This window comes from Mirounga leonina, unplaced genomic scaffold (genome assembly GCF_011800145.1).
Source record: "Mirounga leonina isolate KUSES-001 unplaced genomic scaffold, KU_Mleo_1.0 Mir_53, whole genome shotgun sequence".
Taxonomy (NCBI): Eukaryota; Metazoa; Chordata; class Mammalia; order Carnivora; family Phocidae; genus Mirounga; species Mirounga leonina.
Genome location: NW_023270807.1, coordinates 45,100,909 through 45,119,793, shown reverse-complemented (window position 1 = coordinate 45,119,793; position 18,885 = coordinate 45,100,909). Strand labels below are relative to the sequence as shown.

Genomic DNA, 18,885 nt, shown 5'->3' with positions numbered 1-18,885 from the left:
AGTTTCTCTTCAAATGGCTTTGGATGAAGATGCCCTAGACCATGTTACATGATTCTATGCCATGCAGGGTTTGGTCCTTAGACCAGCAACATCAGCATCACTTGGGAAATTGTTAGAAATGCACAATATCGGGTCTTACTTCAGACCTTCCATATTGGAAGTTGGAGAAATATTGCTCTTCACTGTACTTTAACCCACTGTATTGAAAATGCTATTCAAATTAACTCTTCCATTAGACTAAATTTTCATTTAGGGAAAGAATCTGTATTATTTAGTTCACCATTGAATATCTAGGACCTAGCATAATTCCTGGCAGATAGTAGGTGCTCAGTAAATGTTTGTTAAATGATAAATGAATTGAATATCTGCTTGAGGAAGGGTTGTTTGCTTGACTGAGTTGTTAAGTAACCAGTGTGTTTAGAAGGACTCAGTGAAAGAGTAGTGCTAACAGTGGAGACAAATGAGGTATGTAATTAATCTATTGCAATTTCCTAGAGAAGATTTTCTGCCCAGTTTACTATGATTAAGCAAGGGTAGACAATCTCCAACATGGGAAAAGGATTGGTCTGTTTGGCAAAGAAGGTGACTCTTGTTCTATTCTACTATATCCCCAAATTGTGGGATTTATGATCTGCTGCTGAAATTACTATACATTCTCTTTGGCAGTCTGAAACTTTGCTCTCTTTCAGTTTAAGAAGGTCATCTTCTAGATAAGTCTATTGATTTGTCTGTCCTCTAATTTTATCTCTGAAATTTCTTTACCATCTCCCCCCACCTCTCCTTCTGCTCACTTTCCTTCTCTTTAGTACAGACTCTACCTTTTTTGCACCCTGGTTTATTCCATCACCTGTCAATCTGGTCTTCATTCTTTCATCCTCTTTCATTCAAGGATACTTTCAAAACTTCAGGTCTGATCATGTTCTCTTTTGGTTAGAAACCTCAGGCAAGGTAAGATCTAATATCCTTAGTGAGGCATTTGTGGTCCTTCATGGACATGCCTGGACCACAAGCCTCCTTTCCTGCCTTTCTCCTTCCTACCCCATACACTGGTTACTGCAGGCCACTTCTCATTCCCTGAACACCATTTGAATCTCCATGTCTCCATGCTTTTATTCATGCTGTTTATTGGTTATGAATTGTCAGCCTACTTAATTCTTATATCATGTTCCAGCTCAATTTTTTAGTGAAGGCTCCTCTCCTTCTCACACAGAACTGATGATTTCTTCTTCTATGTGCACATTGTATATATCTCTACAACTCAATGTTTCATACTCTATGGTTTACTTGGCTTTCTCTTCCAATAGACCATGTTTTTCTTAAGGGCTGGGGCTGTATCTTATTCACAAGACAGTATGTTGCAAAGCCTGACACATAGATGTTTATATATGTGTGTTGAATGAACTTTATCTCCAATTATTTAGTAGACTAAATTTCACACACACACACACACACACACCCTTGCTGGATTTTCTTCTGGTTATTTTTATTAAGAAGGGGCTCATATCACTGGAAATATGCTCATTTGCTGGAGTATATTCAGATCTACAACATTTTATAAGATTCAGAGAGGTGATTCTATCCCCTAGGGTGCTTGTGACTGAGCTAAGCCTGGCTGAGTACATAGTGGTCATTAATGTCATGACTCTGCTCCCCTGTAGAGAGGCCAATGACAGGCTGCCCCAAGATGGACCACATTGGCATATTGGTTTTAAATAAAAGTTACTTAAGAGTCAGCCTGAGTAAGAAGGACACTTAGGCCCTTCTCTGTCCCCCTGAAAGCAGGAATTAAATCTCCCATGTGAAAGGTAGAGAAAGGAGTCTCTGGAATATTCTCACAGCTAAACCTCAAGGACCTGGAGCAGAGTTTGGGAACTGGAAGTTTGTCTGGGATTGTAAGTGGCAACTCTAAAGCACAGGCAACACTGTTAGTTTCTCAGCAGCAGGAATTAATTTAGCTTCATTCTTGTGCTTTGCCATGGATGCCAGTTGGCTGCTTTTTTTGCTTTGGCCTCACTTTGCTTATCTTTCTAGTTCTGCTTCCACTGACAACAGTATGACTCTGTATTTTTTGTTCAACTCCTTGAGTGGTAAGAATGTCATTATTGGGGTGCCTGGGTGGCTCAAGAATTATCCCTTGATGTACCAACTGTTTGATACCATGCAAACTGGAAACACATGCCCTTAAGACCTTATTTCTTGTACCCATGTTGTTTATACACTTTCTCTGAAGAAACATCTGTTCTCCTCCATTCTTCAGAGTTTTTGATATCACCCTCTTTTTTCCTAAGATTCAGATGTGCAAAATGCTCTCCTCTGTCTTCTTTCTCTCCCCCCCCCCTTAAGCAAAGGCAATGTTTATAACTCCCTCTGAAATGCTGTTTTATCAAAATAGAAAATAAATATAATCAGCTTTCTACAAATCTGCTCTTAAGATTTGGGTCTTGTAGTTGTTTTCCACCCGAATTATCTGCTCTCTTCCTCCCCTCCCTCTTTTCTTTCCTTACAGAGATCCCAGTGCCTAGTACAATGCCAAACTCATGGCAGGTGCTCACTTGGTGTTTGTGGACCTCAAACCACCACCAACATTATCTCCCCAACTTTGCTCTTTTTGAATTGCTGTGTTCTTGCTTTCTTCTCATTGCTCTTATACCACTTTTTCTTTTTCAATGAAAAACTTTTATAATCTAATCAAACTCATAGCAGATGGTTAATGTTTTTTTTTATTGCCTAAAACTCTGTTGATTTTATCGCCAAACTCCTCCTGTTGCTGTTTCTTTTGTATCATCATTGTCCTGATGCCCCCTTTCCTTAAAAAAAAATTAAATATTTGACAACTCCATATGAAGACGTTCCCTTCTTAACCATAACATAGTTCTGCTTTTAAATTTCTTGAGGTCTATAATCAATGTGTTCATTTCAATTAAATTCAACAGACATGCAAGTTATATAAATTGAACTCCACCATGCACCACCTTCTGTGTTAGGTGCTAGGAGCTTCCAGGGAGCTGACAGATTACTTTTCTGAAACAATTCTCTTCTCCTAGTGACTGTCTTCTATTCTGAAGGAAATAATTTCAAACCATTTTCGTGGCAAGGCTGAAACCTGCTGTGTATTCTCCAAGGTGGGGTTTATGGAGAGAGAGGAGGGCCCTGGGATAATTTAAGGGTCCCAGGAACATCCAATGTCATCCTTCCTTCCATTGGAAATATCTTCTCCTTCTAGTGACAGGTGCCTGAGATTCTCTTTCAGTTCTAACTCTGAAGTGACTTAGGTGAGACTATGTTTAGCCTCTGAAAACCTTTCCATCAAATAAGGATCTGAGTCAATCCTCTGAAGCATCAATACCTCCTCCTTGCTAATAGACATTGTATTGTGTCGTTTTTCTCAATGATCTCTGCCACTGTCATGGGAGACTCTCTAACCAATGTGCTGTCTATATTTATTGGCCTGACCCTCATTTTGATATTGGACAGATTCAAATTGGCCTTGAACCTCTGCAACCCTCTATGGCTTGCAATAAAAGTTCATAGCAGCACTTTTGCAATGCTTAGTTTTCTAAATTCTCAAATAATCCTTAGCCAACACCTGAATTAACATTAGGCTTCTGAGCATCCCATGTCGATGCTGGTACTCCTGAGTTTCTTAGCAGGTAGTGATATTGGTATTTTGGGTGTGGCAATTCTTTTTTGAGTGGGACTGTTTTTCTTTTCTTTTCTTTTTTTTTTTTTTCAAAAGCAGGATTTAGCCTCTGTGCCTCGTACTACAAAATACCATTAGTGTTCTCTATTGCAATAACTAGACATGCCCATACACACTCCCAAACACCTTTTAGAACTGTGTGGTGCTCAGACAGTTTCCCATCTCATTAATCACTTTTCCTTGTTTCCTGCTGATTATAGTCAATAATTTAGGCACGCTGCTTTTTCACGTGTTGCATATGGTTGTCCTTGAAAACCGAGCAAGATTTGATCCCATTCTTACATGCGATGCTTGTTTTCTCAGCACTTTTAATTTAAAAAATTGCCTTTGCTTGTTTTTCCTTTGTAGTCATATGCTCCTTTTCACTAATTTTTCTGATGCTCTTACAGCATTTGCAAACACTGTACATATGGAGTTAGAAGTTGTGGTGTATCGAAGACCTTAAAAACCAAGCAAACACAGCAAACACACAGTAGACAGACCAGCATGATACTGGATGTCTTGTGCTGGTAGCCAGAACAGTTGCTGAACCTCACTCTGGAACTTCCCTGATACATATGTATCAGAGTTTGCAAACTGAAATTCATATGTATAGGCAGCTATACAGTTATCCAAAGCAGATAGTGGTAGCAATGCACATAGGGGTTCTTATTGCTACCAGTTATAACCAAACACCTACGGGGTCTCCAAGGGAGTGACTTATATCCAAGAATTCTTTTTACCAGGTACACAAATCAGGAAGTCCTAATTTATTAGTTAATGAGGGTGTTTGAAATGTCACCCCTGGGGTTTACTTTTAATCCTCCAATGTTTACACTAGAAAAACTAACCATATTGGAAGGAACCATTACTCAAGTTTTAATTGAAAGCAGCAATGGCGGTCAATACCAGCTAGCACTGCTGGTTAAATGAGTAAACCAAACAACAGATTTTTTTTTTCCCAATGGGTTTGATTTATATTAGGAAATAGATGTAGATTCTTCTTTGCTAAGGGCAAAGATAGGTGTGAGAGAGTTGCATTTAATTAGGACTTATCTAGTAAATTGTAAATGCGTTAGTAAAAATGAGTAAGTGAAAATTACTTATGCATCTGTTTTTTGTTTTTTATTTAATTAGACCCTTAACATTTTAAAATGCTTAAAATTGCCAAGAATTTTCAATGATGACATGTGGAAGATGATGGGAAAGCAAGTGAGTTGCTCATATAATTTCTAGATATTAGAGATATAATCATGATAAATACTGGATTTTCAGCGTACGCACAATCTCAGTCTAGTCACCCATATTTTAAACCTCAACACCCTCATACATAGGTCACCAGGAACTGGGTAGCAAATTGACTTGCCTGAGATATAGGAGCTGTACATACAGAAACCAATATCCCTTTGAGGTGGACTGTTCATTGTTCCCTTGTATTCATTCTCTCTTTCTTCCTTTTATTATAATGTCCTCAATTTTAGCAAGGCATGTGGCTGCCCAGCTAGAGATTTACTCTCTTATTCTCTTTTACAATTTGATGTGGCCATGTGACCAATTATTGCCAATGGAGTACAAGCAGAAGTTATGTGATCCACATAACTTCCTTAAAAGGAAACCACTCTCTACTTCTCTCTCTTACTTCCTATGGACTGGAATGTGGATGTAATGGTTAGTCAGCTTTGGCCATGCAGATGAGAACAAGCCCTGAGAGGAAGGAAGAACCATCTTGTCCTGGATAATGTTGTGGAGCAGAGTCTCCTACTCACTCTGGGCTGCCCTCCTACCTCTTTACTGTCATGTGAGGGAGAAAGAAACTATCTTGTTCGAACTACTATATTTGGAGGACCCCTTCTTTGAGAGCAGCTTAGCCTGAATCCTACTGAATAAAGTATATTAATTTATATTCAGCAGGCAATCCTTTTTTTTTTTTCTTCCATGTGGAAGCTCTTTATTTTAAGCAGTTTTTGGAACAAGATTGGGAAGTAGTAACGTAAGTTTTGGGGAGAAAGAAAGTCAGTATTTCACCATGGTATTTTAGAAGTTTGGTTTTCTCACAGGGAGGAGATGGCACATTGACTTTTTCTCTTCCAGGGACATAATTCCATTCACATTAACAGACATTTATTGAGTGCCTACTTTATGTAAAATATGGTAGGAGTCCCTAGGGATACAGAGATGAAACAGACATGGTTCCTGCCCTCAAGGAGCTCACAATCTTTTAGGGCAGACAGCAGAAATACACAAACAGATGCATTATAAGATAGGGTGCATATAATAATAGTGATAGAAATGAGGTTCTATGGGAGCCTAGAGCTGGGAGAGAGGACTTTCACAGTGATAGAGAAGGAAGAAGGCTCTCGGAAAGACTTTACAGAAGAGATTGCATTTGTGCTGCAAGATTGCATGAAGAATTGGTAGAAGAAGAATGGAAAACCATGGAGTCAGTGGAATCTGAAGCAGTGGGATCAACTGTTAGGGGAGCTCAGAAAACCCAGAAAATATCCAGACTTTCTGGAGTATGAGGTGGGTGAGAAGAAGTGGTGAGACACAACTCTGGAAAGGTAGTTTAAAGTCATGTAGTGAAGGAGCCTTGAATATTATACTAAGGAATCTTAATTTATTTTAAACTGATGGGGAAATAGTAGAGGATTATGAGTATTATAATTAAAAAACAGTGGTATGCTTGAGGATAGTGATTCTCAAACCAGAATCTCCTAGAGGGCTTATTAAAATAGAGGTTTTACTCTCTGAATTTGTGATTCAGTACGTCTTCAGTGGGGGTCTAGACATTGCATTTTCCACAACTTCTCAGATGATGCTAATGCTGCTGGTCCAGAGCTGCCACTCTGAAAACCACTGTTCTAGAAGATATATCTAATAGATGTGCAGTTATGTGGGGGCAGAGTTGCAGGTGAAGGACTCCAGAGGTAAGTGGATCAGATGAGAAGATTTGGAATAAGTGAGGGGACCAGCTTATTGGAGAAGAAAGGGGCATATTCAAATATTTCTGTAGAGGTAAATGGATAAGACTTTAAGACTATCTGAATGTGAGAGATAAGCCATGAGAGGATCACATTTATCTAATAGGAATGATAAAAAGCATGGTAATCCTGTTATCTGAGACTGGGAAGGAGGAGAAGGTTTGAGTGTGGAAAAATGATCATGAGTTCAGTTTGGAAAAGCTGTGTTTGAGGAACCAACAGGCTATTCATAGGGAGATGTTCACTGGATATAATTCATGGGTCTGGAGTTTGAGAAAGACAGAGATCAGAACTAAAGACACAAATTGAAAAGCCACAGGCATGTGATGGGGTGGGATGGAGTATGGAGATACAGGAGGTAAGAGCCGAGGACAATGCCTCAGGAGGAAGAAAAGGAGACAAAGAATGAGGAGGTGATTGGAGAACCAGGGGAGTAATGTATTTTGGAAGTCACAGGCTTAAACAAGAAAGGGACGCTTAGCTATTCTACCTGATGAGAGATTGGGAAGTAGATAAGGACAGAGGGAAGGCCATTAAATTTGCCTACTGGCAAGTCACCAAAGACTTTGGGAGATCTGCTTCAGGAGAGCTAGGAGGGGTACACTCAGATGGCACAGGATAAGAAAGTCAGTGGAAGGTGAGAGGTGAGCAGAATGAAGGATTGATGAGTGGAGAAACTCAGGTGGGAGAGCCAGGAGAGAGATGAAGCAGGCTCTTGAGTGGGAAGTAGGGCCAGAGGAAATGTACACCAGTGTCCGAGAGACTTGAGCAAACTCATAGGTGAGATTAAAGAATAGTGGGGAGAGGAAGGGGGTGGGAGAAAGGGAGGGGAGAAGGGAGGAGAAGAGAGGGGGTGGAGACAGGAGGGGGGGAGTGGAGGAGAGGAGTCAGGGGTAAGGAGAAACGTGCAAGATCACAGAAGAGATTAGAGGGCGTAGATTTAAGGCTAAAACATGGAGGAGAGGGAGCAAATTCATGTCTTCTCAGTGAATAAAGAAGAGAAATGACCTGGGGAGAGTGAAGAGATGGGGAGAAGCTGTGGATGAGACGAGGAGAAAAGGTGTAAAATAGTCACTGACTCAAGAGCGTACATGAATTTACAAACTTTCATTCCCTTCTGTCATCACTTTTTTTTTTTTTTTAAGATTTTATTTATTTATTTGTCAGAGAGAGAGAGCATGCACAAGCAGGGGGAGCGGCAGGCTGGGGGAGAAGCAGGGTCCCCACCAAGCAAGGAGCCCGATGTGGGACTCGATCCCAGGACCCTGGGATCATGACCTGAGCCGAAGGCAGACGCTTAACCAACTGAGCCACCCAGGCGTCCCTGTCATCACTCTTGACTTAGTGGTAAGCTCCTCCATGTGACTAGAGCAGTCACCCCAGGTCAGGTGAGGTGCTGTCGCCTCAGGTCAGGTCCCATCTGCAGCCTCCTGGCCCCAAGATGCAGTCTGGCATGGAAGCCACTGAGATCCCAGGGGACACAATTTCATACTCATTTCCTCGATGGGTGACCTTTGCGGTAAACATAAATTTTCGACTTTTAATGGTTTTGCCAAGTGCACAACTGGTAACTTAATAAGTAACATTCTCCAACAAAGTTCTTCAGATAATATATTCCTTCATTTGATCACTCTACCCTGTTAAGCTGCTTGTACTCCCACCTGAATCCTTCTAAGTGAGGGAGTGTGTGCAAGGCTCAGTGGGACACTTCTCAGAATGGCAAGACATCCAATGTGCCTGTCAGGTAATACAACACGTGGACCAAAGGAGATTTAGATTATCTTGAATTTGTTTATGTTTCATATTCATAGTCAAAGACCTACGAAAGTGCCGGAGTATTCATTCCAGGTTCTTTTTAGAGAATGAGGAAGCATATTTAATCATGAACTATAATAGCTGTACTATTTGTGCCTAAAGGGAGTGGCCTATGTAGTCACAGTAAATGATTTTAGCTCAGGTCTGCAAGCAGATGACAGTATACCACTTTTTTTTTTTTATTAATGCTTTATGTAGTCATGCAATTCCCACTAAAATTTGCACGCATATGGAGCCATGATCTCAGATTTAATGCCACAAGAGGGCAAGTTATCAGGTATTTGATTTATAAGTAATAAGAACTTCTGCAAGTGAAGATTTATTTTGGCATTCTTTAATTGCAGGATTAACTGAATGGCTAAAAAAAGTAGTTACTATTTCACCTTATTATTACGTCTATGAAATTTCTGTCTTTGTCGGATGTTTATTTGAAATCATGTACCACAAATAAAACCAGAGGTAGAAAACGGCACACTAGAAAACAAACCTCAAACAAAACGGAACAAGTGAACAAACAAAAAGACCACACTACCTTACAAACTTTTCTGAACCAACTATGTTCAAGAATTAATAAGTTGAACCCCTTTCCTCTGTCCACTCACAAGGCTGGTAAAAACAATGCCTTTTGGCTTTTTGCAATCTAAGTATGTTCTCGGCACTTAATTAGCTTTTTAAAAGCCAGCTTAAAGTCTTCATTAAAACTTGTGTAGAGCAGAGGGTTGATCAGAGAATTAACATAACCAAGCCACGTCAAAAAATCAGCCACTTCAGAGGACACCGCATAGATGCTCAGACCAACAATCAACTCTTTGATGAAAAATGGCAGCCACGACAAAATGAATGCCCCCAAAATCAGTCCTAGGATGCGTGCTGCCTTACGTTCCCTGGTACTAGAGATTTGCTGACGTTCTCCTGGGTGATCTAGATCATTATAGAAGGAAGGGATCCTGATAGAGGAGTGGATCTTTTCAAACTCTGTGGTAGGGTCTGAGGTGGAGAAATCAGACACACAGAAAGTTTGTGTAAGTTTACAACTCGCAAAAGAATTTTGGCTATCCGTGCTTCTGTTGCTCAAGTGCCGGCTAGATCCTCTTTTCTGATAAAGACTCTTGGCTGCATGGTAAATCCGGTAATACAGAATAAGTATCAAAGTCAAGGGGATATAAAATGCCCCAAGTGTGGAGTAAATGGTGTAGATGACATGGTCATGCTGGATAGTGCACTGACTAGGAGGTGGGCTGAGTTGGCGGTGGCTCCTCCAGAACAGAGGGGGCATGGAGATGAAGATGGAGATGGTCCAGACGGTGAGGATCATCAGCCCAGCCCTCTTGGCGGTCCTCTTCCTGGCATATTCAATAGCATTGGTGATGGCCCAGTACCTGTCTAGGGCAATCACACAGAGATGGAGGATGGAGCAGGTGCAGCAGGTCATGTCCACACTCAGCCACACCTCGCAGATAAAGTACCCTAGTTTCCAGCTGTCCATGACAATATACATGATGCTCAGTGGCATGACGAGCACTGCCACCAGGAGATCTGTCACAGCCAGGGAACAGATCAGGTAGTTGGCAGGCTGGTGGAGCTTCTTGGTGGTACAGATAGCCATGATCACGGCCAAGTTCAGCAACATGGTCAGGGTGGTGATGATCACCAGAGTCATGGAAATGAGCATCTTCTCAGTGATGGTCTTGGGTCTTGCAGCCACACTGGCTTCTGTGGTACAGTTAGTGATATTCATGTCTTCCCTGTTTCAATCTACACTGTGGAAAAGCTGCTGGTTATTTTCCCTCAGCAGGAAATTACTTAGACTTCAATGCCTCTCATTTATAAGAAGACTATAGTTTCTTCAGCTATGTAGTTTCTTATGTTCCATTTTGTATGGGTAAAAGGAAGCACCACAGCTTTTCTTCTGAGGGTTCCTGGAAGATAGGATGCTACTGGTTAATGAATGAAAAGTCATATTTTTCCCCCTAGAAAATGTTACCGTATTTCAGCACTCAGAAATTCTTTGCACATTTTCGATATAATTTTCTTTTTTATCTCTGGGTACAACGTTCACTTTTACATGATTCTTCAAAAGATACTTTTTAAAAATTGATGTATAGTTGACACACAATGTTACATTAATTTCAGGTATACAGCATAGTGACTCACAAATCCTTATGCTGTGCTAACTACAAGTGTAGCTACCAAAATTTTTTTAAAAAGTTAAGCTCCCCAACTCTTTCTCATGAAAACATTACCAACTTTAAAGTCTATCTTGCCACCTGAATTACTTTCTTATTTATATTTATTAATATATATACATTTATACATAAATTATTCTTTATTTTGAAACATATATTCACCTTGTATCATACTTTAGAAATTCTGGGACATTAAAGAAAAATATTATATTGTTTATAATAAGCAGACTTCAAAGCAGTTTTAAAGTTTCATAGCAAATGCTCAACTCCAAAGATATTTTAGTGTCACAATGAAATTGTATGATTTTTGTCTAATTATTTCTGACATTTTACATATCCCACTGTGCATTTCTTTGGAGAAAAGAGAGGAAAAAAAGCATATAACATTACTTTGATGTTTATGGTGAATTGTTCTCAGAGTAATACAGTAAACTGACTGTGAAGCAGCATCATAACCAAGCTCAAAGAACTCCACATTAAAAAAAAAATGTGTTTAGTTTTTGTTAACATTTGTATTCTTTCAATTTCTATCTATCTTTATCATCTATCATCTATCTATCTATCATCTATCTATCTATCTATCTATCTATCTATCTATCATCTATCTATCTATCTATCATCTATCATCTATCTTTCTATCTACCTACCTACCTACCATCTATGATCTGTCTGTCTTCTGGATAGCTGTGATTAAACTGGGCAATCAGTGAGATAGTGACATTTATTGAATGCATAGTTGTAAGGAATTAAAAAAAAAGATACGACAGTCCCCCTTATCTGTAGTGTCATTTTCCACACTTTCAGTTACCATGGTCTGCAAGCCGATGATCCTCTTTCTGACGAATCTGCAGAAGGTCAATAGTAGCCTAACACTAGTCACAAAACCTGCATCATTCACCTCACTTCTTTTTTTTTTCTTTTTTGTCTTTTTTAAAGTAGGCTCCATACCCAGTGTGGAGTCCATTGTGGAGCCCAACGTGGGACTGGAACTCACAGATCAAGACCTGAGCTGAGATCAAGAGTCAGATGCTTAGCCAGCTGAGCTACCTAGGCACCCGAGAAGAATAGTTCTAAATAAAAAAGCTTTTCCACTCTGATTGGAAGATTGAGAATATAGAGAGTAGCATGGATAAGAGACAGAAAACTTTAGAAATTTTAGTTTGATAATAGGGGAAATTAGGAAATGTTATTTTAAAAACATGAAGTAAAAAAAATCAAATAATTCAGCTTCATCAAGCTTTTAAAAGCTGCTCTATTTCTGAGCTCTGATACATCCTAATTCTCATTTCTCTGGTGACACCATTTTCTTCCTTATTTTGTCCCTATTTATTTTTCACCCCCCTCCCCCCAGCTAACTATATATTTCTGGAGGATGGGATGCATGTCTGATTCATCTTTTTAACTGCCTCCAGTTAAATTAGCAAAAGCATTACTGGTTGGGGCTACATTGTCAGCTCTTTAATGTGTCTTCCTGGTTTATTTTGTACCCAAGCCTTTCAGAATAGGAGTTAAGTTTTGTATCCCTGTGTTGTCAGTCACTCCAAATTCCTGCACACATCCAGCTTGCCACCTTTGATCTTTTTTCACTTAAAAATATATCTTGAAGTGTGTTTTGTAACACCATGTGGATCATAATCTTTTGAATAGCTGGGTGAGATGACCTGGGGAGCAATTATAGATTGAACAAGTCTGAGAACTGGCTCCTGGAGGTCTTCACTAATCAAAGATCAGGAAGAAAAGGAGGAACCAGCAAGGCAGAGAAAAACAGCTATTCAGGTGGAGGAGAATGATGAGAGAGAATTCCATCCCAAGACCAGGTGAAGAAGTGTATGAAGTAAGAGTGATCAGCTGTTTAAGTGCTGCTGACAGGCAGTGGGCTATGAGGACTTGACTATTGGGCTGAGTAATGTGGAAGACACCAATGACCTTCACAAGATCCGTTTGGTGCCAGGTGGAGATCGAAGGCTGAATGTGGTGGTTTTAAGAAAGAATGAGAAGAAAGGAAATAGAGGCACTGAATAAGAACAAGTATTTCAAGAGTTTTGGTGAAAAGGGGAGCAGAGAAATAAGGTAGCTGTGGAGGGAGATGTGGGATCAAGGTTGTTTTCTTTTTAGGATGAGAGATTGTCTTTTTAAACTGGACTATTTGCAGTTTTCTTCACTGCTACACTCTGTATCCTTTATATTGGCACCCCGAGCATTTCTGGAGTGAATGAAATGTAAAAGAGGAAGCAGGAAAGCCATAATGGAAGAGGCTGGGAGTCCGTGGGGCCAGGGGGCACCAGGGAAGTAGAATTCTTTGAGCAATTTAAAGGATTACACTGGGGACTGTGAAGGGGACAAAGATGCAGCCATACTCAGGAAATGATCCACCTCCAATTGTCTTGGGTTCCTTTATCTTCTTAAGAAAATAACGCATGGTTTTATAATCACTACCAACTCCTTAGGAGGTAGTATGATTTCTAATTAGAACAGTGCTGGTTAAGTAGCACCTGAAAATTTAAGTCTCTTTAGCCTTTTGCATAGTACGGGAGGAAGAACTACAATACTTAACTCAAAATACGCTTTGCAGAACCAGTCCAAACACCAATATCAATATACCAAATGTTCATTAGTCCATCGGAATGGAAAATTAACTGCAATAATCAAAGCCTAAAAATGGACATATCCTATCAGGAGTTAATGCAGGCACCTCTTCGGGGGTTTGTAACTTTTAGTTTCTGCTCTGATTATGACATGGAAAATACCAGTGCAGTCCAAAGCCATATTTAAATGATTTTTCATTGAAATCACAAATTGGAGAGAATCACTATAAACCAAATGGGTCAATGCATGCTGCTCTCATTTACTGAGATGCTTCAGAGCCTCGGATTTATACTAACCCAGTGACAGAACACCAGGGACAAGAGGTCATGAGCACACTCATTTTTAATTTCACCATCTTATCTAGTCTTTTATTGGTTTTCAATAACTATTGATAATTTGTCATAAATATCCTTTCATCTCTTCTTTGATCATTTTCATTTTGCCCAAATTTCTTCAAATAATTTAAAAAATCTTTAATATAGGATCTAAGAAATAAAACAAAAACACAGTCATAAATCTCACAAATATAGAGAACTGGTGGTTGTCAGAGGGAAGAGTGGGAGGATGGATGAAATAGGTGAAGGGGATTAAGAGGTACAAACTTCTAGTAATAATATAAATAAGTCATGGGGATATGAAGTGTAGCTGGGAAGATAGTCAATAATACTGTAATAACTATGTACGGTGATATATGGGAACTAGACCTACTGTGGTAATCACTTCTTAATGCATATAAATGTGGAATCACTATGTTGTGTATCTGAAACCAATATAATACTGAATGTCAACTATACTTCAGTAAAAAAAGAAAGAGGGGGAGGAGCAAGATGGCGGAGGAGTAGGAGACCTAAATTTCGTCTGGTCCCAGGAATTCAGCTGGATAGGGATCAAACCATTCTGAACACCTACGAACTCAACAGGAGATTGAAGAAAAGAATAGCAACAACTCTCTCATCAGAAAAGCGACCACTTTCTGGAAGGTAGGACGTGCGGAGAAGTGAATCCGAGGTGATATTCGGGAGGATAGACGGGGGGGAGGGGCCTCCGTCGGCCGCTTCTGGCAAGTGATAGAACCACGGAGCACAAAATTGGAACTTTCAGAAGTTGGCTCCGCTGAGGGACGTCGCTCCGGTGGCTAAGCAGGGGGTGGAACCCTCGCGGGCCAGTGTGGTCCTAGGACCCTCCGGGTCACAGAAAGACCGGGGTGCCTGAGTGCGGCAGAGCTCCCAGGTAACGGAGCGGGGAAGCCGGCTGCAGAGGCGGAGCCCAGGCGCGGGCTCTCAGCCCGGGGTTGCCATAAACCGTGATCCGCGGCACAGTCGGGCCCCTGCTCCTCCAGCAGGGACCCAACAAGCGGCAGATCCAGGGAGACTCCCCTTCCTCCCCCGGGAGGAGCCGCGCGGGAGTGCACCGCAGGGATCTGCTGGGTTTGGAGACTCCACCCGGGGTCGGGTGCCAGAGATAGAAACGCGCAGTCACAGGCCGGGCGAGCACGGAGTGCGGCCAGAGACTGGGGAGACGGGAGTGACTGACGGCTTTTCCCAGGGGGCACACTGAGGAGCAGGGCCCCGAGTTCTTGGCTCCTCCGGGGCAGAGATAGGGAGGCTGCCATTTTCACTTTCGGCCTCCAAAGCTGTACGGAAAGCTTGCAGGGAACAAAAGCTCCCGAGAGCAAACCCGAGCGGATTACTTAGCCCGACCCAGCAAGCCAGGGCAAATCCGCCTCCGGCAAAGACATTTGGAAACCACGGCAACAGGCCCCTCCCCAGAAGATCAGCGAGAACAGCCAGCCAAGACCAAGTTTACTCATCAATGAGAACGGCAGAACTCCAGCGCTAGGGGAATACTGCACACAGAATCAATGGCTTTTTCCCCATGATTCTTTAGTCTTTCAAAGTTAATTTTTTATTTTATTTTTTTTTAAAGATTTTATTTATTTATTTGACAGAGAGAGACAGCGCGCGAGAGAACACAAGCAGGGGGAGTGGGAGAGGGAGAAGCAGGCTTCCTACAGAGCAGGGAGCCTGATGCAGGGCTCGATCCCAGGACCCTGGGATCATGACCTGAGCCAAACACAGACACTTAACGACTGAGCCACCCAGGCACCCTCAAAGTTAATTTTTAAAATTTTCTTTATTTTTTAATTTTTCTACCTTTTTTAGTTGAATTTTTCTTCTTCCCTTTTTCAACCAACGTCTTATCAATTACTTTTTAAAAATCCTTTTTAATTTTAATTTTTACAGTCATATTTTATCCCTTCATTGCATTTAACCTTGTTTTTTGTATATATATGTTTTTCTTTCTTTAAAATTTTGGGATACAGTTTCTTCTAACAGACCAAAATATACCCTAAATCTAGTATATGACGTTGTCCTAGTCTCCTGCCTGATCACATTCTCTCTTTTTAAAAAATTTTTTTTCATTCTTTTTTCAACCAACTTCTTATCCTATTAATTCTTTTTTAAAAATCTTTTTTAATTTTCATCTTTACAGTCATATTCCATCCCTTCATTGTATTTACCATTATTTTTGTGTATATATATATATGTATATATATATATATAAATTTTTCATTCTTTAAAATTTTGAGAGGCAATTTCTTATATCAGACCAAAATACACCCAAAATCTAGTGTGTGGCTCTGTTCTATTCACCAGCCTGATCATATTCTTTTTTTTTTTTCCCATTCTTTTCCCCCTGGTTTCAGGTCTCTTCTGATTTGTTTAGTGTATATTTTTCTGGGGTCATTGTTACCCTGTTAGCATTTTGTTCTCTCACTCATCTATTCTCCTCTGGACAAAATGACAAGATGGAAAAACTAAAAAAAAAAAAAAAAGAACAAGAGGCAGTACTGACTGCCAGGGACTTAATCAATACAGACATTAGTAAGATGTTGCCATTTTCAGAATGTTCAGTATGATGATTATAAAGATACTAGCTGGGCTTGAAAAATGCATAGAAGATACTAGAGAATCCCTTTCTGGAGAAATAAAAGAACTAAAATCTAACCAAGTTGAAATCAAAAAGGCTATTAATGAGGTGCAATAAAAAATGGAGGCTCTAACTGCTAGGATAAATGAGACAGAAGAGAGAATTAGTAATATAGAGGACCAAATGATGGAGAATAAAGAAGCTGAAAAAAAGAGAGCTAAACAACTACTGGATCATGAGGGGAGAATTCGAGAGATAAATGATATCATAAAGTGAAACAACATTAGAATAATTGGGATCCCAGAAGCAGAAGAAAGAAAGAGAGGGGCAGAAGGTATATTGGAGCAAATTATAGCAGAGAACTTCCCTAATTTGGGGAAGGAAACAGGCATCAAAATCCAGGAGGCACAGAGAACCCCCCTCAAAATCAATAAAAATAGGTCAACACCCCAACATCTAATAGTAAAACTCACAAGTCTCAGAGACAAAGAGAAAATCCTGAAAGTAGCTCAGGACAAGAGGTGTAACCTACAATAGTAGAAACATTAGATTGGCAACAGACCTCTCCACAGAGACCTGGCAGGCCAGAAAGGACTGGCATGATATATTCAGAGCACAGAATGAGAAAAATATGCAGCCAAGAATACTATATCCAACTAGCTGTCATTGAAAATTGAAGGAGAGATAAAAATCTTCCAGGACAAATGAAAAGTAAAAGAATTTGCGAACATGAAACCAGCCCTACAAGAAATATTGAAAGGGGTCCTCTAAGCAAAGAAAGAGCCTAAAAGTAATATAGACCAGAAAGGAACAGAGACAATATACAGTAACAGTCACCTTACAGGCAATACAATGGCACTAAATTCATATCTTTCAATAGTTACCCGGAATGTAAATGGGTTCAGTGCCCCAATCAAAAGAGACGGTATCAGATTGGATAAAAAAAACAAGACCCATTGATATGCTATCTGCAAGACACTCATTTTAGACACAAAGACACCTACAGATTGAAAGTGAGGGGGTGGAAAACCATTTACCATGCTAATGGACATCAAAAGAAAGCTGGGGTGGCAATCCTTATATCAGACAAACTAGATTTTAAACCAAAGACTATAATAAGAGATGAGGAAGGACACTATATCCTACTTAAAGGGTCTATCCAACAAGAAGATCTAACAATTGTAAATATCTATGCCCCTAACATGGGAGCAGCCAATTATATAAGCCAACTAATAACAAAATCAAAGAAACACATTGACAATAATACAATAATAGTAGGGGACTTTAACACCGCCCTCACTGAAATGGACAGATCATCTAAGCAAAAGATCAACAAGGAAATAAAGGCTTTAAATGACACACTGGACCAAATGGACTTCACAGATCTATTCAGAACATTCCATCCCAAAGCAACAGAATACACATTCTTCTCTAGTGCCCATGGAACATTCTCCAGAATAGATCACATCCTGGGTCACAAATCAGGTCTCAACTGGTACCAAAAGATTGGGATCAACTCATACAGGAATTCAGTAAAGTGGCAGGATATAAAATCAATGCACAGAAATCAGTTGCATTTCTATACACCAACAACAAGACAGAAGAAAGAGAAATTAAGGAGTCGATCCCATTTAAAATTGCACCCAAAACCATAAGATACCTAGGAATAAATCTAACCAAAGAGGCAAAAGATCTGTACTCAGAAAACTATAGAATACTCATGAAAGAAATTGAGGAAGACACAGGAAATGGAAAAATGTTCCATGCTTATGGATTGGAAGAACAAATATTGTGAAAATTTGCTACCTAGCGCAATCTACACATTTAAAGCAATCCCTATCAAAATACTATCAACTTTTTTCAAAGAAATGGAACAAATAATCCTAAAATTTGTGTGGAACCAGAAAAGACCCCAGGTAGCCAGAGGAATGTTGAAAAAGAAAAGCAAAGCTTGTGGCATCACAATTCCGGACTTCAATTTCTACAAAAACCTGCTGGAATTTTAGTTGGCTGTACTCATCAAGACAGTATGGTACTGGCACAAAAACAGACACATAGATCAATGGAACAGAATAAAGAGTCCAGAAATGGACCCTCAGCTCTATGGTCAACTAATCTTCAACAAAGCAGGAAAGAATGTCCAATGGAAAACAGACAGTCTCTTCAACAAATGGTGTTGGGAAAATTGGACAGTCACATACAGAAGAATGAAACTGGACCATTACCTTACAACACACACATAAAATAGACTCAAAATGGATGAAAGACCTCAACTTGAGATAGGAATCTATCAAAATCCTTGAGGAGAACACAGGCAGCAACCTCTTTGACCTCAGCCACAGCAACTTCTTCCCAGAAACATCGCCAAAGCAAGGGCAAAAATGAACTATTGGGACTTCATCAAGATAAAAAGTTTTTGCACAGCAAAGGAAACAGTCAACAAAACCAAAAGGCAACCGACAGAATGGGAGAAGATATTTGCAAATGACATATCAGATAAAGGGTTAGTATCCAAAATCTCTAAAAATTTATCAAACTCAACACCCGAAGAACAAATAATCCAATCAAGAAATGGGCAGAAGACACAAACAGACATTTCTGCAAAGAAGATATACAATGGCCAACAGACACATGAAAAAATGCTTGGTTTCAGGGAAATACAAATCAACACCTCAATGAAATACCACCTCACAGCAGTCAGAATGGC

General features: G+C 40.0%; 1 protein-coding gene across 1 annotated transcript in view; it reads right to left on the bottom strand.

Moving 5' to 3' along the window:
- Nucleotides 1–7,945: 7,945 nt before the first annotated feature.
- The window catches only part of HTR1E (5-hydroxytryptamine receptor 1E), a 95,746-nt gene continuing 84,806 nt past the window's right edge, over nt 7,946–18,885 (bottom strand). The window contains exon 4 of the mRNA XM_034991316.1: nt 7,946–10,394. Within this exon, the coding sequence (XP_034847207.1) occupies nt 9,116–10,213 (1,098 nt within the window). The 5' untranslated portion in view covers nt 10,214–10,394 and the 3' untranslated portion in view covers nt 7,946–9,115. The remainder of the gene's footprint in view (nt 10,395–18,885) is intronic.